Source organism: Salmo trutta, chromosome 13 (assembly GCF_901001165.1).
Source record: "Salmo trutta chromosome 13, fSalTru1.1, whole genome shotgun sequence".
NCBI lineage: Eukaryota > Metazoa > Chordata > Actinopteri > Salmoniformes > Salmonidae > Salmo > Salmo trutta.
The window spans coordinates 39,278,550-39,301,131 of NC_042969.1; the positions used below are offsets into that span (position 1 = coordinate 39,278,550).

Sequence of the window (22,582 nt, forward strand, 5' to 3'; positions counted from 1 at the left end):
AAAGCACCCCTTGGGAAAAAGACGTGTAGAAACCTCTTGGTGCAGAATCCGATCCGAGGAGATATTACGATATCTCGACACATTCCATCAGCCAATCTGATTGACCATTCTTTTCATGATTTCGAGCCAGCTGTCTCTGTGAATGAGCAACTTCCCTCCTTCTTGCAGTCGTGCAATACGGTAGTTGAGATGAACTTCTCTGGTCCTTCGGACACTTCCGCAAGCACTGCGGCCGTCTCAGCAAGAAAAACATTGATGCGCAGAGTACACTCTGCTTCCGATGATACACCTTCTGCTTTGTTGGGGACTGTCACCCCTTACAATGACACTAATGGCGTCAGTCCAGCAACTGACCCGATGACTCCCACTGGTGAAACACTTTGCGATATCACAGACCGATATCCTCGTCTCAGTTTGCAGGTACTGGAGAGGTTGCCACACGCGGACGCAGTGGTGACTGACAGACCTCGACAGCCACTGAGGGTGTTGAAGCACAAACACCAGGAGATTTGGTTGAAAGGTTACAGCCATTCTCATAATAACGCGGCCACTGACAACTCGTACATAGGGTCCGACCTTTTCGTTTGCGCCTCGGACACCAACACCACCCGCTGGTGGGGGGGTCCCGAGACACAAAGGGGGGGAATAGTAGCCCAGACCCATGATGAGCCTCATCGAGGCCGGTGGGGGGGTCGAGACTACGGACAACACCGTACGAGGCCGCCAGAGCATAAATCAAATCTAGTTGTAAACTCCCCTATGAGAACAGTGAGGAGCAGACAGGCCCCTAGACGGGGATTATCTTAGAACACATCTAAGATAGTACTGAGGTGTACCACACTGGTCGTAAAGGAAGTCCAGTGGACTTGTCCACCTCCAAAACAAATGGCAACAATAATCATTCCTTGCCATGTGTAGGTTCAACTACAATACAACTAGTAATATGCTCCAATCATGTGTTCCGGTAGATAATATTTCAGAATAAATCGGTAGGACAACTGGACCCCTTGAATACCAGTACCAATACCACAGTCAGTCCAGCAACACTCAGTAAGAGGATTAGTAACCTCACAAGTTAAATTGCTATTGATAATAGCGACATAGGAGTCACTCAGAGTGCAACACGGGGAAGGGAATCTCCATTGCACTCCTCCAATGGTTAACACATGCCACTAATAAATAGAACCCTCCGTTCAGGAGAAAAGTTATTAGAAGTCATGAACCATGATCACACCACGTACGACTGGTCTAATACTTAGAGTACTTCCGTCGTGAGGTTAGCTCCTCCGTGGATAACATAGCTATGAAATAGACTTCATACCTACCGCCACAACAATAGTGGAAGACACCGTGACTTGTAGAAAACTACTACAGACTCCCTTGACACCAATTCTGACTGACCTCCAGGCATTGACCTGAAAATTACCTGACTACGTCAGACTCATTCTGAACAAGTTGTAATCTGCCAGGATACTTGGTTATCTTCCCTTGACATGCGCGATTGTGTAAGCATAAACGCACATGCACAACGGAACATCCAATTAGGATTTATGCTAGGATCACTTAAGGGTCCAAACAAAATACCAGCCTTAGTAAAGTTGAACATTTACTTCTAGGCCTTTGACTCTACAGCACTCACCAGTTTTCTAACCAGAAGTCCATAGGTCATCCTGTAGACTGCCCAAACTAGTGCCTCACAGCTGTAGACTTATCATATAGTTGTCAACTTAGGATAGTACCCTAAGCGCCACCCCGCAAATTAGGAAAGCCCTAGATATGACATTAGACAATGCCATGATAGGGTCATTTTGCCAAGACCATGGACGTAGATAGAATACAGTCCAATTAGATGATTAAGGTGGCATAACTATTTTGTTTTGTTTATGCTTTCATTAATTTTGTTTCATTTTCTTTGGCACATAGAAAGTGATAGAGCCATAAACAACTCCCCCATACAACCATCAGTTAGTGCCACAACGCCGCTCATTTGGGAGGAAATGTAATGATATATTTCATGAGTGTGTGTGCGTTGTTAACCTCTGCCTAAGTTACTGCCCAGATATTCCAGTCGGGTCCGGAACGGCGATCCCAACCCGGACATCCGCTGCCGAGTCATGGAACGGACATCTTCATTTGCAGAGACCCTACCCGGGTCGACCACCAGAGGGGGGACTGCAATAGCAACCACCAACTGGACATCTGCTGCACAGCCTTGGAGCGGACTTCTTCATTTGCAGACACCCTACCCGGGTCGACCGCCAGATGGGGACCACAACGATGATCCACAACCAGGACAACCCACGTTCATTTTTATGTTGGTTTACAACATGCAGGTTAATCGCAAGATTGAACCCAACATGGGGGGACTGTCATGACGTTGGCCTGTGGGTAAGGTTTATGACCCCCCCATAAATAGAATTGTTATGCAATTGAAATGTTTGATATTGAAATTGTTTGTTAGGAGATTAAATGTAATTTTAGCTTCCAAATGAGAGAATTGGGTTTTCATAGGGAAAGTGCCCTGCCGATCAGTGGCCAACCCTGTGAAGAGACATGGGGTTATAAACGATGAAACCCCTCCTTCCCCCTCTCCACTATATAAGTCTTTGACGAAAAGACATTCCGGGTTCCAGTACGAGAGGTCTGCAGCCTCTACGTTATAAGGACAGACACATATCAAGAACAGAACTAAGCCAACCTCGGCGTGAGCTATGGTATGAACTGGTATGAACTTTGAGCTTATTCACTACAGAAGTGATACTTCCTAGCCGTTGAGTTAGCCGCTGCTAACGTGGGCTAGGAAAGGACGGACGACGGATCCAGTCTAACAACCAGACGAAGATACCACCACTATTGACATTTTTCCACTACACAACAGGAAGATCTGTTGGCCAACCACAGCCAGCATCTACGACCAATCTACCGAAGCGCAGCTCAGAGTAAATCTTTATTGCATTTTCCTTTTCCAAATGGGCGGTAATTTAGAATGCATAAGATAATGTATTTACGATAGCATAGCTGCTGTTTCTGTGTTCCTAAATCTTCCCGCTCTTTCATTCAAGCCCAACCCCCTTTTCCTTTGTGTAACCAGCCATGATACAGGCTCAGTCCACCAGGACGTTTTCTGTATGACATCATATGAATTCTGTGTATTTGTAATTCTGTGTGATTAGTTAGGTATTTAGTAAATAAATAATTAAACCCAATTTTGTATTGCTGATTCAACTTGTTAGCCAGGGTTCGTGAAGATAACCAAGAATTTATAACTTTCATGATGAGATTGAAAATAAGATAAGATTGACTGCTATCGATGTAAAATATTACTAAGTATTTTAAGAGTTTATTCAGAAGATAACAGCTCTATAAACGTTCTTCTGTGGTGCCCCGACTTTCTAGTTAATTACATTTACATGATTAGCTTAATCAGGTAATATTAATTACAGAGAAATTATTTTATAAGTTAGCATGTCATATCACTTAATCCGGCATAGCCAAAGACACGACAGTACCATCACCCAACCTACCTTCCCCCCCAACCCAGGGTTGTAAAAATTCCAAGAGGAGAATCTACTACAACATGTTTCATAGAGAGACAAAGGAAATTCTTCCAACTCATAGAATTGGAGAACCTAGCGACATGTGTGTTCTGGAGAAGATATGGAAGATTGATGAAGACTCCAGCTACGAACTGATCCGCTTGGTACAATTTTGTGATACTCAGAAGAGACAATATAGCCATATTACCCTAAAACGGTCTACATGATAGCCTCAGCGATGAGACTGAATCCACATGGGTGTATACAATGTATTATTAAGGATAAAGCTATTTGTAATACATTGAGATGCTATGTACTGATGTTAATGTGATAGAATTATATTTCTGTAACCAAGTCTAGCTCAGTCATAGGCACGCCCCCAGGGACACATACAGGACCAGGCGTCATTTGACAAGCCTGTTCTCTGGGTACTATAAAACACCCCCTGATTTACATTTCTAAAGACCAGGCCTACACTCCATCGTGAGTTTGGCCCAGAGGTTTGACCAGCCAAGTACTCTACTGAAAGTGAACTATACCACGTGGTTAACTTTTACTATCGAGACCGACAGAATAAGAACAAGTCTTTGATATTAATTATTAGTCTGCAGCTAAGTAAATTATATCATCGAACGCGAAGACCAACCACATCCATTCTATGACGACATTCATGAATGTCGCTCTGAACGAACCATTCTAACCGAGAGAGAGACTCTCCATCAGAACTACTCTCCAACAAGAATCAGAACGACACACTGAGCGTAAATATATATTGATTGCAACTGTTCCCGAATGAGTGAGCCTTCAATTGTTAATATTAATGAACTCTGTGTAACTTCTCAGCTTACCGTTTTATGACCCATTGTCTAACAGACCAGCCATGCTTGTTAGCCAGTAGGGCACATTCCCCTACCAATCCTGTGTGACGATAGTTACTGTTTGTATGTTTTCTGTTAATTACTTAGTGTAGTAAATAAATGATTTTAAGACAATTGATGTATGGATGATTTTAGTAAAGAATGGGTTCGTGCAGATAACCAAGAATTTACAACGTTTGGGAATGAGACTTGACGAGAGTTAAAATACGCCATTCAAACCAGAAGATAATCGGCCTATATTATAATATAGGAAAGTTATATTAGGAAAATTATAACTTTGTAATCTGAATATTTTTCTTGGTGCCCCGATCTCCTAGTTAATTACGATTAAACGACTAATCAGTTTAGTCGCGTGATAATAATTACAGGGAGTTAATTGATAAACCCATCTTCAGTTTAATGGTACCCAAAGACACGACAAGAGTCTTGTCTTTAAAATGCTGTAAAATAGTCATATGTTTGAAAAATGGGTGTTTTCGGATTTTAGAGGAGTTTGTATTTCGCGCCACGCCCATCATTGGATATTGGAGCAGGTGTTCCGCTAGCGGAACATCTAAATGTAAGAGGTTAACATTGTCCCTGGATTAACACTGGGGGTGGGAGCTAACAAACAAACCAGAGGAAGGTGAGAGAGAAATATGGGGGAAGAGATAACGAACCAGGAGAGGGAGCGCAACAGAAAATAGAAGAGTCATCCTCTCATAGAAGAGTCATCCTCCTCATTAAATGGAAGAGCCATCCTCTCATTTAGACTCAATGATACTTCCTGCTTTAGTTTTCGCTTGTAAGCAGGAATCAGGAGGATAGAATTATGGTCAGACGGAGGGCGAGGGAGAGCTTTGTATGCGTCTCTGTGTTGAGTAAAGGTGGTCTGGAGTTATTTTTCCCTCTGGTTACACGTGACATGCTGGTAGAAATGAGGTAAAACTGATTTAAGTGCGCCTGCATTAACCTCTACGGGCCACGGGGGCAGTATTGAGAATTTTGAAAGAAATATGTGCCCATTTTTAACTGCCTCCTACACCAACTCAGAAGCTAGGATATGCATATTATTAACACATTCGGATAGAAAACACTCTGAATTTTCTAAAACAGTTTGAATGGTGTCTGTAAGTATAACAAAACTCATATTGCAGGCAAAAACCTGTGAAAAATAGATAAAAAAAAAAGAGAATTTTGTGACTGTACTATTTAGTGTCATTGTTTTAAAGATACCACAGTGAGAAAGGATTCAGTTCGCAACTCCTACTGCTTCCACTAGATGTCAACGATCTTTAGAAAGTTGTTTGAAGCATCTGTGATAAATACACACCGAATTAGAAAGCTTACAAGTTGACACGTCATCACTTCATTTTTTGCGCCTGCGCATGAATCTGAGAAGAGTGCCTTTGTCATTATCGTTTATTCTAGACACTTGATAGGTTGTGTGAAAATATTACTGATGTTTACTGATGTTTCACGTTAAAAATGGAACAAAAGATTAGTGCTAAACAACGTTTGACATGTTTAAACAAACGTAAATAGATTATTTACTAGGTTTTCTTTAGTTTTTCGACGTGACTTTACACTGCCCACCTCATTTTGTGGGAGCCTACTGAACGCTAACTATTTGGACATAAATTATGAACTTTGTCAAAAGAAACCACATTTGTTCTGGACCTGGGATCTCTGGCAGCGCCTTCTGATGGAGATAATCAAAGGTAAGGGGATATTTAGAATGTTATTATCGATATTAGATGATGCTAATGCTAACGGTATAGCTTAGCTTAGCTTAGCATATAGCTTATTGTTGTTAGCATAGTACCCAGTTTATACAAAATGTGATTTCCCAGTAAAGTTATTTTGAGATCTGGCCCTTCGGTAGCAATTACGAGATGATAATATATTATTCTTTGAATGACAATATTATAATTTACCAATGTTTTCGAATAGTAATTCCGTGATTTGTAATGCTGGATTCACTGGGTGCATTCGAGCCGAAAAAAATTCTGAATTTCACCGCAACTGTAAATGCTGTTTTTGGATATAAATATGAACTTGATGGAACTAAAAATGCATGTATTGTATAACATAATGTCCTATGAGTGTCATCTGATGCAGATTGTCAAAGGTAAGTGCATAATTCTAGCTAGTTTTCTGTCTGTTGATGCCCTTCTTTGAATTGGCTAAACATTACACGCAGCTATTGTCAATGTACTCTCCTCACATAACCTAACTTTATGCATTCTCCGTAATGCCTCTGAAAATCGGACAGCGTGGTTAGATTTAGGAGATATATCTTTCAAATGGAGGAAAATATTTGATTATTTGATTTTTTGAAATGATTACTCTTGCAGTTTTGAATTCCCCGCCATGGTCACATGACAATGAATCCCAATACCGGGATAAGATCGGGATAAGATCCTCAACAGGTTAAAGTCCTTTGCCACTAGGAGCACAGCCTCAATGAGCATTTTCTTGTTTGCTTATGGCCTTATAGAGTTGGTTGAGTGTGGTCTTAGTTCCAGCATCGGTCTGTGGTGGTAAATAGACGGCTACTAATAATATAGATGACAACTCTCTTGGTAGATAGTGTGGTCTACAGCTTATCATGAGGTACTCTACCTCAGGCGAGCAATACCTCAAGACTTCTTTAATATTAGACATTGCGCACCAGGAGTTACTGACAAATAGACACACGCCCTCGCCTCTCGTCTAAACAAGACTTTGCTGCTCTGTCCTGCCGATGCACGGAGAAACCAGCCAGCTCTATATTATCCGTGTCGTCGTTTAGCCACGTCTTGGTGAGACATAAGATACAGTTTAATGTTCCGTTGGTAGGATAGTCTACATCGTAGATCATCCAGTTTGTTTTTCAATGATTTCACGTTGGCCAATAATACGGAGGGTAGTGGTGGTTTACCTACTCGTTGGCGAATTCTTACAAGGCGCCCCGACCTCCTCCCCCTCTGCTTCACGCGGATGGCGTGGATTTGAGCCTCGTCTCGAAAAAAAACAGTATATTCCTTTGCGTCGGACTCATTAAAGAAAAAATATTTTGTCCAGTTCGAGGTGAGTTATCACTGTACGGATGTCCCGAAGCTCTTTTTTGGTCATAAGAGACGGTGGCGGAAACATTACGTACAAAATAAGTTACAAACAATGTGAAAACACACAAAATAGCACAGTTGGTCAGGAGCCCGTAAAACAGCATCCAGCCACATTACTTATATGAGATGAACCCTGAAAAGAAAAGCTCCGCCCCCTCCTACTTACCAGACACACAGAGGAAGTCGTCAATGCTGGTGATGTCATCGACGGCATCAGTGAGGACGCGGACCTGTTTCTCCCAGGACTCTTTGAAGAGGTCCATGTTGTCCTGAGCAACCTTACTGTTGGGCTTGGCAGCTAGAGCCAGCGCCGCATTAATCAACTGTTACAAAGCAATCAAACACCAATTACTACAGCTAGGTAGATTAGATTAAAGAATGTGTAATGTATCTAAAGACCAGATCAGCCTCTCAGACCAGCACACTCAGACCCCCCCCCCCACCATACACACACTTGGAGGTTGGATGAGGAAGTGAAGCTGGCAGGATATGGGGCTGGAGGTTGGATGAGGAAGTGAAGCTGGCAGGATATGGGGATTGAGATTGGATGAGGATATTGGGCTGGAGGCTGGATGAGGAAGTGAAGCTGGCAGGATATGTGGGGAGAGGGGGAGGGGTTTAGGAACGGGGGGCTGGAGGTGAGAAGTGTTGGCATCTTGGCAGGACTATGGAGCTGGGGGTTGGGGATGAGCTGAGAGGGGAGCAAGGAGAGCTGGCGAGAGGGGAGCAAGGAGAGCTGGCGAGAGGGGAGCAAGGAGAGCTGGCGAGAGGGGAGCAAGGAGAGCTGGCGAGATGGGAGCAAGGAGAGCTGGCGAGAGGGGAGCAAGGAGAGCTGGCGAGAGGGGAGGAAGGAGAGCTGGTGAGAGGGGAGGAAGGAGAGCTGGCGAGAAGGGAAGAAGGAGAGATGGCGAAAGGAGAGATGGCGAAAGGGGCGGAAGGAGAGATGGCGAGAGGGAGTGGGTAGAGAGACCGGCAGGTACCTGGGGGCAGAGTGTCTCCAGCTGGGAAGCAGCCATACGGACCAGCTTGACACCCTCCTCATTATTAGAGATGGAGCAAGCCAGGTTGGCCACCTAGACACAAACAAACACAGAAACAGTCAGACTCACACCTACATACAAACTGCACAGCATTGTAGTCTCAAACATAATGTTTTACTTTCACCATCTCAGAGAGGAGAGAGATGAGACAGTCAGGTTCTGATTATATACAGGACACAGCATGGGAGTGTACCACACCTAGTAAACTGAAAAACAGAAACAGTCAGACTCACACCTACATAAACAGCATGGTCAGCGTTTCCCCTAGATTAATTTGGCAGCGGAATCATTGACGCCATTAAAACAAAAAAAATACAAAGAATAATGAACACAGTGTATTCGTTAATTATTCAGACCCCTTGACCTTCCACGTTACGTTTCTGCCTTATTCTAAAATAAAAATCCTCAATCTAAACACAATACCCCATAATGGCAATTTATGAATAAAACAGAAATACCTTATTTTCATAAGTATTCAGACTCTTTGCTTATGAGAATCGAAAATGAGCTCACATGCATCTTGTTTCCATTGATCATCCTTGAGATATTTCTACAACTTGGAGTCCACCTCTGGACATGATTTGGAAAGGCACACACCTGTCTATATAAGGTCCCACAGTTGACAGTGCATGTCAGAGCAAAAACCAAGCCATGAGATCAAAGGAATTGGTCCATAAAGCTCAGAGACAGGACCGTGTCGAGGCTCAGATCTGGGGAAGGGTACCAAAACATTTCTGCATTCCACCAAGAAATACAGTGGCCTCCATCATTCTTAAATGGAAGAAGTTTGGAACAACCAAGACTCTTCCTAAAGCTGGCCGCTCGGCCAAACTGAGCAATCAGGGGAGAAGGGCCTTGGTCAGGGAGGTGTCCAAGAATCCGATGGTCACTCTGAAAGATCTCCTGAGTTCCTCTGTGGCGATGGGAGAACCTTCCAGAAGGACAACCATGTCTGCAGCACTCCACCAATAAGGCATTTATGGTAGAGTGGCCAGACGGTAGCCATTTCCCAGCAAAAGGCGCATGACAGCCTACTTGGAGTTTGCCGAAAAGGCACCTAAAAGGACTGACCATGAGAAACAAGATTCTCTGATTTGATGAAACCAAGTTTGAACTCTTTGGCCTGAATGCCAAGCATCATTTCTAGAGGAAACTACAGTGAAGCATGGTGGTGGCAGCATCACGTTGTGGGGATGTTTTTTGGCGGCAGGGACTGGGAGACTAATCAGGATCGAGGGAAAGATGAACGGCGCAAAGTAAAGAGAGTTCCTTGATGAAAACCTGCTCCAGAGCCCTCAGGACTTCAGACTGGGGTGAAGGATCACCTTCCAACAGACAACTATCCTAAGCACAATAAAACATAGGAGTGGCTTCAGGATAAGTCTCTCAATGTCCTTGAGTGGGCCAGCCAGAATCCGGACTTGAACCCGATTGAACATCTCTGGAGAGACCTGAAAACAGCTGTGCAGCGACGCTCCCCATCCAACCTGACAGAGCTTGAGAGGATCTGCAGAGAAGAATGGTAGAAACTCCAAATACAGGTGTGCCAAGCTTGTAAGATCAGACTCTAGGCTGTAATCACTGCCAACGGTACTTCGACAAAGTACTGAGTAAAGGGCCTGAAAACATATGTAAATGTACATTTGAAAAAATGTTGTTTGTCATTATGGGGTATTGTGTAGATTAATGAGGGGGGGGGACTATTTAATAAATGTTATAATAAGGCTGTAACATAACATTGAGAAAGTCAAGGGGTCTGAATACTTTCCGAGTGCACTGTATATAAAGAATTGGCAACGCGTTCTGTTTCTGAGAAATAAGGTAGGCCACTTGATTTCAACATGAACAAAGTGGACAGGCTAGCATGCTGTTCAAACAGTTGCTATTTCCAAGACAGACTGACCAGGTGAAAGCTATGATCCCTTATTGATGTCGGGCTGTTAAATCCATTTAGATCAGTGTAGATGAAGGGGAGGAGACATGTTAAACAACGATTTTTAAAGCCTTGAGACAATGGAAACATGGATTGTGTTTGTGTGCCATTCAGAGATGGGGAAAAATAAAAGATTGAAGTGTCTTTGAACAGGGTATGGTAGTATGTGCCAGGTGCACCGGTTTGAGTCAAGAACTGCAACGCTGCTGGATTTTTTTTCTTCACGCTCAACATTTTGAGAATGGCCAAAAATAAATGAGTAAATGAATAAAATAAAAGAGCATTACGCATGGTTCTGGTTAAATTTGTAACAAAAATAACATTTTTCATAGAAAGACTTGAAAGCCAGATCTGTGATTATAGCAAAAAAAGCAGGTTAAACTATTTTGGTAAAATAGTTGAATTATTATTAGTTGTTGAAGGTTTTTTAGACCTGAACTCCGATTATTAGGTAGAAACGCAACAGACGTCAGAGCGCACAACCGAACAGTTTTTATTAAAATAATTTTTAATTCAAGCTAAAGATTGTATTGCTACGGATTCCGCAACACGTTCAGCCTTTACGGCTGGGACCGCAAGTCTGTGGTCCAGGATTCCTGTTAAGTAGCATTTAGCTGCAAGCCGTCATGAAAACAAAGCAGGATAACACTAGCCGAACTGTTTTTTATCCACGGCTGGGCACAAATGCTTCAGGTGAGAGATGATTTCCACATTACTCATTTCAGGAAACTAGGCATATTGCGCACCTCACTACTCCACAGGAAGTACGCAAACTTAAAAAAATAATATAAAAAATAAAAGAAATTGGGCTGAAATGACTTCTGGAACATGTGAACTTTCATGTGCCTTAAAAACAAATTTGTATGCCTTCTGTAAATACTAATACAATTGTTAAATTACGAGCCTAGCTGGTTTAGCCACAGAAAGGGAGCAACCTTCCAGCTAGCCTTGATTGGCTGAGATAATGAGTGGCCTGGCCATGCCAAGAAATGAGTTTGGATTGGTCTACCATGTAGCATGTTTCTGTCTATAATATGAGCTGGCCCGTATGCGTAGGTAATCCTTTCTAACACTGCTTTTAATAAAGATATCACGTAGTAGAACTGCATCAGTGTTGCTCTCCACTTTCTGGAGGACGGAGTTTTGAAATCGAGTATGATAGCTAAGGAGATGGAGTTGAGGAATTGAGGGAGGACTACAAAACCCTCGCTAGCACAGGGAAGAGAATAATTATCTCTGGCCCCCTCCCGTGCTACCAAAGGGGTTCGTAACGTTTCCGTCGACTCTGTTCTGAACCAGTATCTGAAAACAAACTACAGGAATTACTCTTTAAATTGACAACTTTGACTTGCTGTGGGAGAAACCAGCACGTTTTAAAAGAGACAGGATTCACCCAAACTGCAGGGGTTCAAGGATTATTTCCAACAACACAAACTGTTTTAGAGACTGACGGACAGGGCCTGGCAGTGCTCCAGTCCTCCCTGTCAGAATAACAAACTGAGGACTTGGAAAACATATCAACTCCCGTAGAAATGGCACTATAGGTTACTCACAATAACCAATGTATGTTCCTTTAACTCCGCCTTCTAGTGAGTTTATACAAACTGTCATCTACCATTCTGTTAGATTGGAGACTGTCAGAAAACATGGTGGTAACATTAATCATTTGGTTGTTATTCAATTAGTTATCTCAAAGCAGATGTCATCATGGCAAAGGGTGGCTATTTGAAGAATCTCAAATATAAAATATTTACTGCTCAAAAAAATAAAGGGAACACTTAAACAACACATCCTAGATCTGAATGAAAGAAATAATCTTATTAAATACTTTTTTCTTTACATAGTTGAATGTGCTGACAACAAAATCACACAAAAATAATCAATGGAAATCCAATTTATCAACCCATGCAGGTCTGGATTTGGAGTCACACTCAAAATTGAAGTGGAAAACCACACTACAGGCTGATCCAACTTTGATGTAATGTCCTTAAAACAAGTCAAAATGAGTCTCAGTAGTGTGTGTGGCCTCCACGTGCCTGTATGACCTCCCTACAATGCCTGGGCATGCTCCTGATGAGGTGGCGGATGGTCTGCTGAGGGATCTCCTCCCAGACCTGGACTAAAGCATCCGCCAACTCCTGGACAGTCTGTGGTGCAACGTGGCGTTGGTGGATGGAGCGAGACATGATGTCCCAGATGTGCTCAATTGGATTCAGGTCTGGGGAATGGGCGGGCCAGTCCATAGCATCAATGCCTTCCTCTTGCAGGAACTGCTGACACACTCCAGCCACATGAGGTCTAGCATTGTCTTGCATTAGGAGGAACCCAGGGCCAACCGCACCAGCATATGGTCTCATAAGGGGTCTGAGGATCTCATCTCGGTACCTAATGGCAGTCAGGCTACCTCTGGCGAGCACATGGAGGGCTGTGCGGCCCCCCAAAGAAATGCCACCCCACACCATGACTGACACACCGCCAAACCGGTCATTCTGGAGGATGTTGCAGGCAGCAGAACGTTCTCCACGGCATCTCCAGACTCTGTCACATGTGCTCAGTGTGAACCTGCTTTCATCTGTGAAGAGCACAGGGCGCCAGTGGCGAATTTGCCAATCTTGGTGTTCTCTGGCAAATGCCAAACGTCCTGCACGGTGTTGGGCTGTAAGCACAACCCCCACCTGTGGACGTCGGGCCCTCATACCACCCTCATGGAGTCTGTTTCTGACCGTTTGAGCAGACACATGCACATTTGTGGCCTGCTGGAGGTCATTTTGCAGGGCTCTGGCAGTGCTTCTCCTGCTCCTCCTTGCACAAAGGCGGAGGTAGCTGTCATGCTGCTGGGTTGTTGCCCTCCTACGGCCTCCTCCACGTCTCCTGATGTACTGGCCTATCTCCTGGTAGCGCCTCCATGCTCTGGACACTACGCTGACAGACACAGCAAACCTTCTTTCCACATCTCGCATTGATGTGCCATCCTGGATGAGCTGCACTACCTGAGCCACTTGTGTGGGTTGTAGACTCCGTCTCATGCTACCACTAGAGTGAAAGCACCGCCAGCATTCAAAAGTGACCAAAACATCAGCCAGGAAGCATAGGAACTGAGAAGTGGTCTGTGGTCCCCACCTGCAGAACCACTCCTTTATTGGGGGTGTCTTGCTAATTGCCTATAATTTACACCTGTTGTCTATTCCATTTGCACAACAGCATGTGAAATTTATTGTCAATCGGTGTTGCTTCCTAAGTGGACAGTTTGATTTCACAGAAGTGTGATTGACTTGGAGTTACATTGTGTTGTTTAAGTGTTCCCTTTATTTTTTTGAGCAGTGTATTTTGATTTGCTTAACACTTTTTTGGGGTTACTACATGATTCCATGTGTGTTATTTTATAGTTGTCTTCACAATTCTACAATGTAGAACATAGTTAAAATGAAGAAAAACTCTTGAATGAGTAGGTGTTCTAAAACTTTGACCGGTTGCGTGAGGGTACACACACACGCGTTACACCTTGGCAGCGTTATCAGAAAGCACAGCATTGATAGTCACTGCTTGACAGACGATACACAACTTTACATTTCTGTGTCACCTGAGGATTTTAGCTCCACGGATAAATTAGACTGTTAGTGATTTAAATACTTGGATGGCTCACAACTTCCTCCAGGTAAATCAAGACCGAGGTACTTATTGTTGGAGCCAAAGCACAGAGCGAGAACCTGGCTGCACATTTGAATTAATTCACGAGCAATAAAAATAAAACACGAGGTAAAAAAAACCTAGGTGTTATTTTAGAATCAATTTCAAAATCAAACATTAGGAATGTGACCAAATAGATTTTAATTACCTGAGGAACATTGCCAAGGTGCAGCCATTTCTTTCTCAGGCCGAATACAGAGACAGAGAGACAGAGAGAGAGAGAAAGAGACCATGCTTTTATTACCAGCAGGCTTGACTACTGTAATGCTCTCCTGTCCACGCAAGAAAGCCATTGATCAACTGTAAAACATACAGAATGCTGAAGCACGGGTACTGACCAAGACCAGATGGAGAGCACACATTACACCGGTTTTAAGGTCTCTACACCGGCTGCCTGAGAGTTTCAGAAATGATTTTAAGATTTTGATTTGTTTTGTTTTATTTTATTTTTTTAATCAATCCACGATTGTGCACCCCAATACATGTCAGACATGCTTTTAAGTTATGTACCCAGTAGGTCCCTCAGGTCCTCTGGTACTGGCCTTTTAACTATCCCAAAGCCTAGGACCAAGAGGCATGGAGAGACAGCCTTTAGTTACTATGCCCCCAGCCTGCCAGAGAACCTGATGGGGACCAAGAGGCATGGAGAGACAGCATTTAGTTATTATGCCCCCAGCCTGCCAGAGAACCTGAGCGGGACCCAAACTGTGGACATACTTAAAACAGATCTTAAAAAGGCATCTTTTTAACTTTGCTTTTTAGTTGTTCAGTTTGTGTCTTTAGATAATCTGATGTTTGTGTGGTAAATATTTCAGCTTTTATTTTTCATTGTTTTGTATTTTATCTTTCTTCTTCTATCCTGTGAAGCACATTGAGTAGCATTTCATGTCTGAAATGTGCTGTATAAATAAAGCTTGATTTGAATTAAATTCTACTACAAAGTTCAATTAAAGGATAATACAATTTTTTTTTTTTTAAAGATAGTGAATCACCCATATGGCCCAGCCCTAGTGCTTGCCTACCGCTGGTCCCCTGCTGTAGATTCAGTATGAAATCTATCAAAATGAATCTTGGGGGTAATGGAAAAAGGAGCATCAGTGGTTATATTGCCAAAGCAGATATCAATCTGTTCCAGACATGACACTAATAATCTGAAACAAGGAGCCTCAGACAGGGACAGTAAACTACAGAACCATTTAACGGACTAACAGGTTTGGAATTGTATTAATTCTACTAAATATTCTGGTGTTGATATATTCTGTCACTAAAGTCCCTCCGGTAGATTAAATCCATTTATAGCGGGGGGGGGGGGGGGGGGGGGGGGGAGCCTGTCTCTGCCACACAGCGTAGTGAGTTATTAGCTTAAAAACCCACAGGTTATCTAAATCTCAACACCCAGAGAATTACTGAATTAATACCCGGTGTGAACAGTCATGCCTTAACAATAATGAAGAGAACCTGGATCACTGAAGAGCCGAGAAGGACGGATTACATATTGAGAAATGAATCAGTCACAACGCCACATTGGCCAGGATTAAATCTTAATGTATGGTGTCAGCTTTTAATATTTCATCTAATGTATACTGTCAGCACATATACATATATAAATATATACACACACAAATATACAGTTGAAGTCGGCAGTTTACATACACTTAGGTTGGAGTCATTAAAACTCGTTACTCAACCACTACACAAATTTCTTGTTAACAAACTATAGTTTTGGCAAGTCGGTTAGGACATCTACTTTGTAAATGACAAGTCATTTTTCCAACGATTGTTTACAGATATTTAACTTCTAATTCACCGTATCACAATTTCAATGGGTCAGAAGTTTACATACACTACATTGAATGTGAATTTAAACAGCTTGGAAAATTCCAGAAAATTATGTTATGGCTTTAGAAGCTTCTGATGGGCTAATTTACATAATTTGAGTCAATTGGAGGTGTACCTGTGGATGTATTTCAAGGCCTACCTTCAAACTCTGTGCCTCTGCTTGACATCATGGGAACATCAAAAGAAAAATCAGCCAAGACCTCAGATTTTTTTTTTTAGATCTCCACAAGTCAGAATCAACCTTGGTAGCAATTTCCAAATGCCTGAAGGTACCACGTTCATCTGTACAAACAACAGTACACAAGTATAAACACCATGGGACCACGCAGCTGTCATACCGTTCAGGAAGGAGACGCATTCTGTCTCCTAGAGATTAATGTACTTTGGTGTGAAAAGTGCAAATCAATCCCAGAACAACAGCAAAGGACCTTGTGAAGAAGCTGGAGGAAACATCTATACATCTATATCCACAGTAAAACGAGTCCTATATCGACATAACCTGAAAGGCCGCTCAGCAAGGAAGAAGCCACTGCTCCAAAACCGCCATAAAAAAAAGCCAGACTACGGTTTGCAACTGCACATGGGGACAAAGATCGTACATTTTGGAGAAATGTTCTCTGGTCTGATGAAACAAAAATGGAACTGTTTGGCCATAATGACCATTGTTATGTTTGGAGGAAAAAGGGGGCGGCTTGCAAGCCGGAGAACACCATCCCAACCGTGAAGCACGGGGGTGGCAGCATCATGTTGTGGGGGTGCTTTGCTGCAGGAGGGGCTGGTGCACGTCACAAAATAGATGGCATCATGAGGGAGGAAAATGTGGATATATTGAAGCAACATCTCAAGACATCAGTCAGGGAGTTAAAGCTTGGTCGCAAATGGGTCTTCCAAATGGACAATGACCCCAAGCATACTTCCAAAGTTGTGGCAAAATGGCTTAAGGACAACAAAGCCAAGGTAATGGAGTGGCCATCACAAACCCCTGACCTCAATCCCATAGAAAATGTGGGCAGAACTGAAAAAGTGTGTGCGAGCAAAGAGGCCTACAAACATGACTCCGTTACACCAGCTCTGTCACGAGGATTGGGCCAAAATTCACACAACTTATTGTGGGAAGCTTGTGGAAGGCTACCCGAAACATCTGACTCAAGTTAAACAATTTAAAGGCAATGCTACCAAATACTAATGGAAACTTCTGACCCACTGGGAATGTGAAGAAATACAAGCTGAAATAAATAATTCTCTCTACTATAATTCTGACATTTCACAATCTTAAAAAAAAGTGGTGACCCTAACTGACATAAGACAGGGAATTTTTACTAGGATTAAATGCCAGGAATTGTGAAAAACTGATTTTAAATGTATTTGGCTAAGGTGTATGTAAACTTCCGACTTCAACTATATATATATATATATATCCCCTTTTTTCTCAATTTCCGCCTGAGTGATGTGCCCAAAGTAAACTGCCTGTAGCTCAGGCCCTGAAGCCAGGACATGCATATAAGTGGTACCGTTGGAAAGAAAACACTGATGTTTGTAGAAATGTAGGAGAATATAACAATAGATATGGTAGGAGAAAAACCAACCAGATTTTTTTTTTTTGAGAGCATCCTCTTAGAAATTAAAGAGAATGGTCATATTGAAAATTAGCTCCCTGGATGCAATTCCTATGCCTTCCACAGGTGTCAGCAGTCTATGTTCAAGGTCTCAGGCTTGTAACTTCAAAAACAAATAAAAAATAACAGTTCTAGTAGAAGGACACAGTCCTGGAGATATGTGTTTGCGAGCGCCATGAAGAAATTACGCACCTGCTAAAATAGGTTTCCTATTGAACATACTTTCCGAAAGAAATATTATAGTTTGATTACATTTTAGGGTATCTGAGGAGTCAATAGAAACTTATTTTGACTTGTTTTAAAGTTTAGCGGTAGATTTTCGTATTCCTTTCTCTGCATGTTGAAGGAGTGGATTACTCAAATCAATGGTGCCAACTAAACAGACTTTTTGGGATATAAGGAAGGATTTTATCTAACAAAACGACACTACATGTTATAGCTGGGACCCTTTGGATGACAAACCAAAGGCAAATTTTCCAAAAGTAAGTGAATATTTAATCTTTATATGTGAATGTATGAAACCTGTGCCGGTGGAAAATTATTTTGATGTGGGGCGCCGTCCTCAAACAATCACATGGCATGTTTTCGCTGTAATAGCTACTGTAAATCGGACAGTGCAGTTTGATTAAGAATTTAAGCTTACCAATATGTTTAAAATCCATAATATTTATTAGAATTTACGCGCCCCCAAGTTTCACCGGAAGTTGTCCCGCTTGCAGGACACCGATTCCTTAAGATAACAGGCTCCACTTTTCTGGGAAGGTTTCCACTGGAACATTGCTGTAGGGACTTGCTTCCAATTCAGCCACAAGAGCATAAGTGAGGTCCGGCACTGATGTTGGGCGATTAGGCCTGGTTCGCAGTCGGCGTTCCAATTAATCTCAAAGTGTTCGATGGGGTTGAGGTCAGGGCTCTGTGCAGGCTAGTCAAATTCTCCCACACGGATCTTGACAAACCATTTCTGTAAGGGCCTTCCCCAAACTGGTACCACAAAGTTGGAAGCACAGAATCATCCAGAATGTCATTGTATGGTGTAGCGTTAAGATTTCGCCTCACTGGAACTAAGGGGCCAGAACCATGAAAAACAGCCCCAGACCATTATTCCTCCTCCACCAAACATTAGTTGGCACTATGCATTCGGGCAGGTAACGTTCTCCTGGCATCCGCCAAACCCAGATTAGTCCGTCGGATTGCCAGATGGTGAAGCGTGATTGCGCACTACAGACAACGCGTTTCCACTACTCCAGAGTCCAATGCTGGCAAGCTTTACACCACTTCAACCGACGCTTGGAATTGCGCATGGTGGCTTGTGTGTGGCGGCTCGGCCATGGAGCTCTGAACAAACAGTTCTTGTGCTGACGTTGCTTCCAGAGGCAGTTTGGAACTCTGCAGTGAGTGTTGCAACAGAGTACAGACAATTTTAATGGGCTTCAGCACTCTGCGGTCCCGTTCTGTGAGCTTGTGTGGCGCACTACTTTACAGCTGAGCCATTGTTGCTCCAAGACATTTCCACTTCACAATAACCGCACTTACAGTTGACCGGGGCAGCCACAACAGAGCAGAAATGTGACTGACTGAATCGTTTGAAAGGTGGCATCTTATGACAGTGCCACGTTGAAAATCACTGAGCTCTTCAGTGAGGCCATTCTACTACCAATGTTAGCCTATAGAGATTGCATTGCTGTGTGCTCGATTTTATACACCTGTCCGCAACGGGTGTAGCTGAAATAGCCAAATCCACTCATTTGAAAGGGTGTCCACACACTTACATATACTGAACAAAAATAAACAATTTAGAAGATTTTACTGAGTTACAGTTTGGGCTTTGGCGGTCAATTTTGTTAAACGGATTACCATGCAAAAGTCTGCCGTTCTCACAGCATTGACCGTTAATTAACAAACAAGTTTATCATCTCCAGGTCTTCAAGCCGCTAATGCGCTTTTGGAACATCTACATTAAATAAGTCAATAGATCACTTCAATAAACACCATCACAATAAATACCTGATTTATTTTAGTCTGGTCTAAACAAACATGATATGAAGAAAATGTATTTCAGAAGAACAGAATATGAGTTGGCCTACTGTATGTTATCTGGCTATGATATAGACTAGGCTTGTTTAGCAGACTAGATACTGTATGTTATCTGGCTATGCTCCATGCCATAGGCTGTAGGCTTGTTCATTTAGCAGACAATAAATACTGTGTATAATCCCCTGCCATTGTTTTATAGTAAGAAGAATATAATTCAACTTAACTGAATAAAATAGAAAGGATATTTTCCCAATTCCAGAGCAACTGTGCATGTGAAGTGGCTATATTGAGAGTAAAAGTGATCATTTGAAACAGGTCCTGTAAGCTTGATTTAGAGTTACTTGCCAACTTTAGTTGTGAATGATACAACCCTTTGAAATCCTTAGAAATCAAAACAAACGTCCTCTCACAGTCAACTGCGTTTATGTTCAGCAAACTTAACATGTAAATATTTGTATGAACAAGATTTAACAACTGAGACATAAACTGAACAAGTTGCACAGACATGTGACTAACAGAAATGGAATAATGTGTCCCTGAACAAAGGGGGGGGGGGTCAAAATCAAAAGTAAGTCAGTATCTGGTGTGGCCACCAGCTGCATTAAGTACTACAGTGCATCTCCTCCTCATGGACTGTACCAGATTTGTCCGTTCTTGCTGTGAGATGTTACCCCACAATATTGGAACAAAGTTGTCTAATGAAGGCAAACAACTTAGAATCCTCCAATCCTCTTATCCTGTAGTTTACTCCCGCCCATCCCGTTGTACAGCGCCATATTTTCCATTCCATCCCAACGGAAACCCCGAGGGTTTCGTTTTTCTCGAAATAGAAACACCATAATGGTGTTATACTATGTTATTACATAAAAAAGGTTTTACATTATCTGGTAATGACAATATGGAAGACAATCAAATGCTTCTCAACCGTGCCCTCTGGTGAAACTTGCACAAAAAAAAAAATGTCTGACAAATAACGTGCCACAGAACGCTGCAGCAGCCCACAATTTTCAGAGGAGGAACCACCGTATGTCAAATTTGTTTTAATTTACAATGCCCCATTATCAATTGGACAGGAGCAGGAGAAAAAAAGACATGTAATCCGTATGTACTCGAATAGCGGAGCTGTGCTTAATATGAGCAGCTGAGAAATAAATATACCATTTATTTCACTCCAAACATCAACCACTGTTTGAGGACAATGTTCTCGCTGCGTGAGAGGTGATTTTCTGCTCAAACTCTGTATGCCATGGGCTCGCCAACCCTGTTCCTGCAGCTAACTCTGTATGCCATGGGCTCTCCAACCCTGTTCCTGCAGCTACCCAGTACTTAATATGGGCAAGAAAGTGAAATCTGTTCGGGAACATTGATATCATTGATAACATGCTATCATGACAAAACATATTTCACTATAAAACTGTTGAAAGCCCCTCTCTCTGCACACTGGAGAAAGGAAAAAAGGAGAGGGAGGAGGAGATGGACACGCTCGCTGGTGAGATATTCTGTATAACTAAAAAGGTAATGTGTCACCCAATTAATTTTGAAAATATAATTATTAGGCTATTCAAAATAATATACAAATTCACTAATTGTAAGCTAACTGTATGCCACCCTGCACAATCAATGAACCAACTAGGGCTATTTGTTCTCTCCCAGACTCATGGATAGGCATTTCGGGGCATAGCATAAGGTAACCAGTCCATCCAGTATGCATAATACAGTCCACGCTCAAAAAGAGATTATTCAAATGTGTTTAAATTTTGGAGTTTAGGCTAGACCAAAGACATTTTAAAATCTGTTTTGTTTTATATTTTTCTGCCATGCATAATGTGTTAAGACTACGTATTATATAAGAGTACAATCAGTGTTAAATGTAGTCTTTTTGTTTAAGGGCTTAAGTCCCTAAGCCTATGAATATGCATCAGCTCTAATATACATATGGTGTGTTTTGAATGAATCGTCACCTTAGAAAGCGCTGTCCATTTCGTTTCATGTTAGTCTTTGAAAACAACACCCACAAGTACCATGTTTTACACTCAGTTTGCCCTTGATGTTAAACTTCTTTCTTCAAATTGATCATCACAGAAAGGTGAGTTTTAAACACATGATACTGTTTGATGTGATTTTAAGATTGAATTTGCATTGATGTCAGTGGTTGGAGGGACAATAGAGCCCTGAGTACCAGGCCAGTAGAAAGTGATGGAGGGACAATAGAGCCACGAGTACCAGGCCATTAAGGACCTGATGGAGGGACAATAGAGCTTTGAGTACCAGGCCATTAGGACCTGATGGAGGGACAATAGAGCCCTGAGTACCAGGCCAGCAGGACCTGATTAGGGACAATATCCCAGAGTACCAGGTCATTAGGCCATTAGCTCTGGTGGACATTCATGCAGTCAACATGCCAATTGCACACTCCCTCAAAACTTGAGACATCTGTGGCATTGTGTTGTGTGACTAAACTGCACATTTTAGAGTGGCCTCATCTCCAGCACAAGGTGCACCTGTGTAATGATCATGATGTTTAATCAGCTTATTGATATGCCACATCTGTCAAAAGGAGTAATGCTCACTGACAAGGATGTGTAACAAATTTGTGCACAAAATTAAAACCTTTTTTTTTGTGTATGGGATCTTTGATTTCAGCTAATCAAACATGGGACCAACACTTTACATGTTGCATTTTTTTGAATTGTTTCAGTGTATATTTAAAACGCTCCTCTAGTTAAACTACATCTGATTATAAAATTACTTAATGTAAAATGAGTCATTATACACAGTGAGAGGTGACGAGTCATTACGACGTTGTGCAGACACTCGCTTGTAATTAAATAGATCGTTATCTCTATGGTTACTGAGCATGCTACTGTCTGGTTGCCTTGGTGATCGGTCTCCTGTGTGACTGGTCGCCTGGCTGTACTGCTGACTAGTAA

The 22,582-nt window shown here is 42.3% G+C and overlaps 1 protein-coding gene across 1 annotated transcript in view; it reads right to left on the reverse strand.

Annotated features, from left to right (window-relative positions):
* Positions 1-22,582, reverse strand: part of LOC115205764 (catenin alpha-1) — a gene marked incomplete in the record, with an annotated part of 311,142 nt that overhangs the window by 77,898 nt on the left and 210,662 nt on the right. The window contains 2 exon segments of the mRNA XM_029772068.1: positions 7,670-7,826; positions 8,484-8,576. Coding sequence (XP_029627928.1) covers positions 7,670-7,826; positions 8,484-8,576 — 250 coding nt within the window.